The following is a 2,806-nucleotide window of genomic DNA, read 5'->3' as shown; positions in this document are numbered from 1 at the left end:
CACACACACACACACACACATACATACATACATACATACATACATACATACATACATACACACACACATACACACACGTGAGATGTATACATTATTATAGCAGCAAACAACTGTTAGCTATCCTGAGCAAAGAATGACACACTTCCTCTGCCTGTGTTGCTATCATAGCCTCTCTGTGGTTTGTTTACCTAGCTGGTCTGCTCTGTACAGCTCAGTAGAGCAACTGAAACTCCTGATTTTAATCATATACGTCAGTGGATTCAGGTTTTATTTATAACCAAAGCAGAGTTTGTGATTGTTGGAACAGCGTATATCTAGATAACATATGAACAATAAAAACACAGGCTTAAGCTAACAGCTGACAATACAACATCAACAGTATGTACATTGTTACTTTTACTTGTGAGTGTGTGATGGTTACATTACCTATTGAGGCTGCAACACCATATAAGAGAGGCAACTTTAGGGACTCCCACACTGCAGAAGGTGAGACAAAGAGAGATTTGGTGTTTAATAGAAGCAAATAATATATATATATATATATAAATATAAAGAGTATATTCAATTATTTTGCATTTCATGTTCATATATGCGCATGCTGAAATACTCTAATGTGCCATGTCCAGACTAACGTCTCTGTTTCTATCTTTGTTTTTTTAGCAAAATCACTCTCCAGACTACAGCCATCTGACAATAAAAAAAATAATTTTTTAATAATTTAACTGAATTAGTGTGGACATGGGCATATAGGAAGTCCAGCACACACTCCTCACCAGCAAACCGGACTGTGAGGAAGACTCGAGATGACGTCAGCTCTCCAGCTTCAGTCCAGGCTCCTGTTGAGGCCGACAGGTACCAGGGAGTGGCAATGCAGTGATACTCCCCACTGTCACTGGAAAGCACAAAACACACACACAGTAAGACACTGTAGCTGTTATAACAACAGTACAGTGTAAATCTTCTGGCCAACAGGGGTGAAACAGTCAAATTATAAATTCACAAAAGGTCAAAACCACACACACTCACCTGTCCTGAGTGCCGTGAATGTTCAGCAGGTAGGTGTGTGTGTCTTTGCGCTCTATTGAGATGTCACTGGATGAGTTACGGGCGTCTTTCCTCACAACGCCGAAGCGGTCCACGCTTGCCACCTGGGTCGTCGTCTCTCCACCACGCAGCCGGGTGAAAAGCCAACGCACCTCGTATGCCAGGTCATCTGAGAGAGACAGACAGACAGATTTGAGTAAAGCAAGGAAACATTTTGCTAGGAAACGGCTCCAACTACCTTTAAATCAAAGTCTTTTAACATATCTATTTCAACATTACAACAACAGTTACATGAGCTAAACCAATGTGTAAACAAGACGGGTCATGTGTACGTGTTGGTTAAACACGTATTTTTTTCTACTTTTGATAGAGCAAGGCTAACAGTTTGTCCCTGGTTGCAGTGCTTCTTCTCACATTTCCATTTCCAATTCTCCAAATAGTATCCAAAGATGAATACAGGCCTACTTTACAGAGCTCATGGCGAGTCAAATTATAATGCTCACCATTGCAAATCAATTGCTTAGCTAAAAACAACATATATGTTGTTTTGTAGGGTTTTTTTTTTTTATAGCCAACCAATTCACCAATTACGAATTAATCAGAGGACATTTGTAAATGCTTCCTTTGAATGAAAGATATTCCCATAACGTTAGCTATTATTAGCCCTGTCAATCACTGTGAAGCAGCCTCTGGATCGAAATAAAAAGGAAGAGAGAAGGAATGAAGAACAGATTTAAATCAACATTTTCATGGGACACTTCACTTGCAGTTTTTCTTTTAATTGTCATGAGCACTGTAGTATTACAGTTAGTAATTTTTATTAGGAAGTATTCATCTTTTGATTTTGGAGACCAATAGAAAATAAACAAACACATTTGGAGAATCATTTCTCTGCAGTATGTTCTTTCATTTGGCTTCATTTTTGCATCTGTTCATTAAAGGTCATACACTATAGATAGGTTTGGTTTCCATCTCCCATAGGTTTCAACAGAACTGGCAGCAAACAGCATTAGAACGCTGGCGTTATGATATAATGACCCTTCCTTCTTTTTAAGTTTCCTTGCTGTTTTCCAGGAAGAAGCAATGTTTCAGAAGGTTGAAACGTTTCATTTCATGGAAACTGTAGCAGCTTTAGCTAACATTTACTTAAGTTTATAGCCTGCCTGCAAATACTAAATGTTTAAATCTTTCCATATATTGCCAAAACGAGGCAGTCGGTTCTGAATTCAAGAGGTTTGGATGACCATCAGCTGTCACCGATGCTAAATAAATGACTTTTAACCATCAAAACATTAACACAGCTTATACAGAATGATTTATGTTGCATTAAAAGGGTTTCTCATGTGATTATCAGCACCACATACCATACCTCAAGTCTAGTATTTACACAGACGTGGTGCTGTACTTATTACATTACCGGAATCGAGGAAGAGAGTGTTATTTTTGGATGTACAACTCAGCCCTAATTTCACTATGATAACTACAGAACAAAGGAAGAAAACTGGGGAAAATCAGTCCAAACCAACATAACAGCTCCATTATCACCACATTATTACACACAGGCTGTTGTTCCTTCTCCCACGGTAAGGAGAAAGATAAAAAAGACAGAGAGATGGACATGCAACATAAAAAGGAGGATAGTGATGACAAAAGAAAGAAAACAGGGACAAGAGAGAATTTGTGATAATAGATGTAATCTTTGGAAAGGGGGCGAGCGAGCTAATTATTTTTCAAGAGCAAGACGGAGAGAGAGAGAGAGAGA

At 38.6% G+C, this 2,806-nt stretch overlaps 1 protein-coding gene across 1 annotated transcript in view; it reads right to left on the bottom strand.

Annotated features, from left to right (window-relative positions):
* Nucleotides 1-46: 46 nt before the first annotated feature.
* Nucleotides 47-2,806, bottom strand: part of LOC118340169 (prostaglandin F2 receptor negative regulator-like) — a 4,269-nt gene continuing 1,509 nt past the window's right edge. The window contains exons 2-4 of the mRNA XM_035678040.1: nt 1,027-1,213; nt 774-892; nt 47-477 (exon numbers count right to left, since the gene is read on the bottom strand). Of these exons, the coding sequence (XP_035533933.1) occupies nt 347-477; nt 774-892; nt 1,027-1,213 (437 nt within the window). The 3' untranslated portion in view covers nt 47-346. The remainder of the gene's footprint in view (nt 478-773; nt 893-1,026; nt 1,214-2,806) is intronic.

Source organism: Morone saxatilis, unplaced genomic scaffold, assembly GCF_004916995.1.
Source record: "Morone saxatilis isolate NCDOM2014 unplaced genomic scaffold, NCSU_SB_2.0 Contig6, whole genome shotgun sequence".
Lineage (NCBI taxonomy): Eukaryota > Metazoa > Chordata > Actinopteri > Moronidae > Morone > Morone saxatilis.
This window is presented reverse-complemented; position numbering and strand designations above follow the sequence as displayed.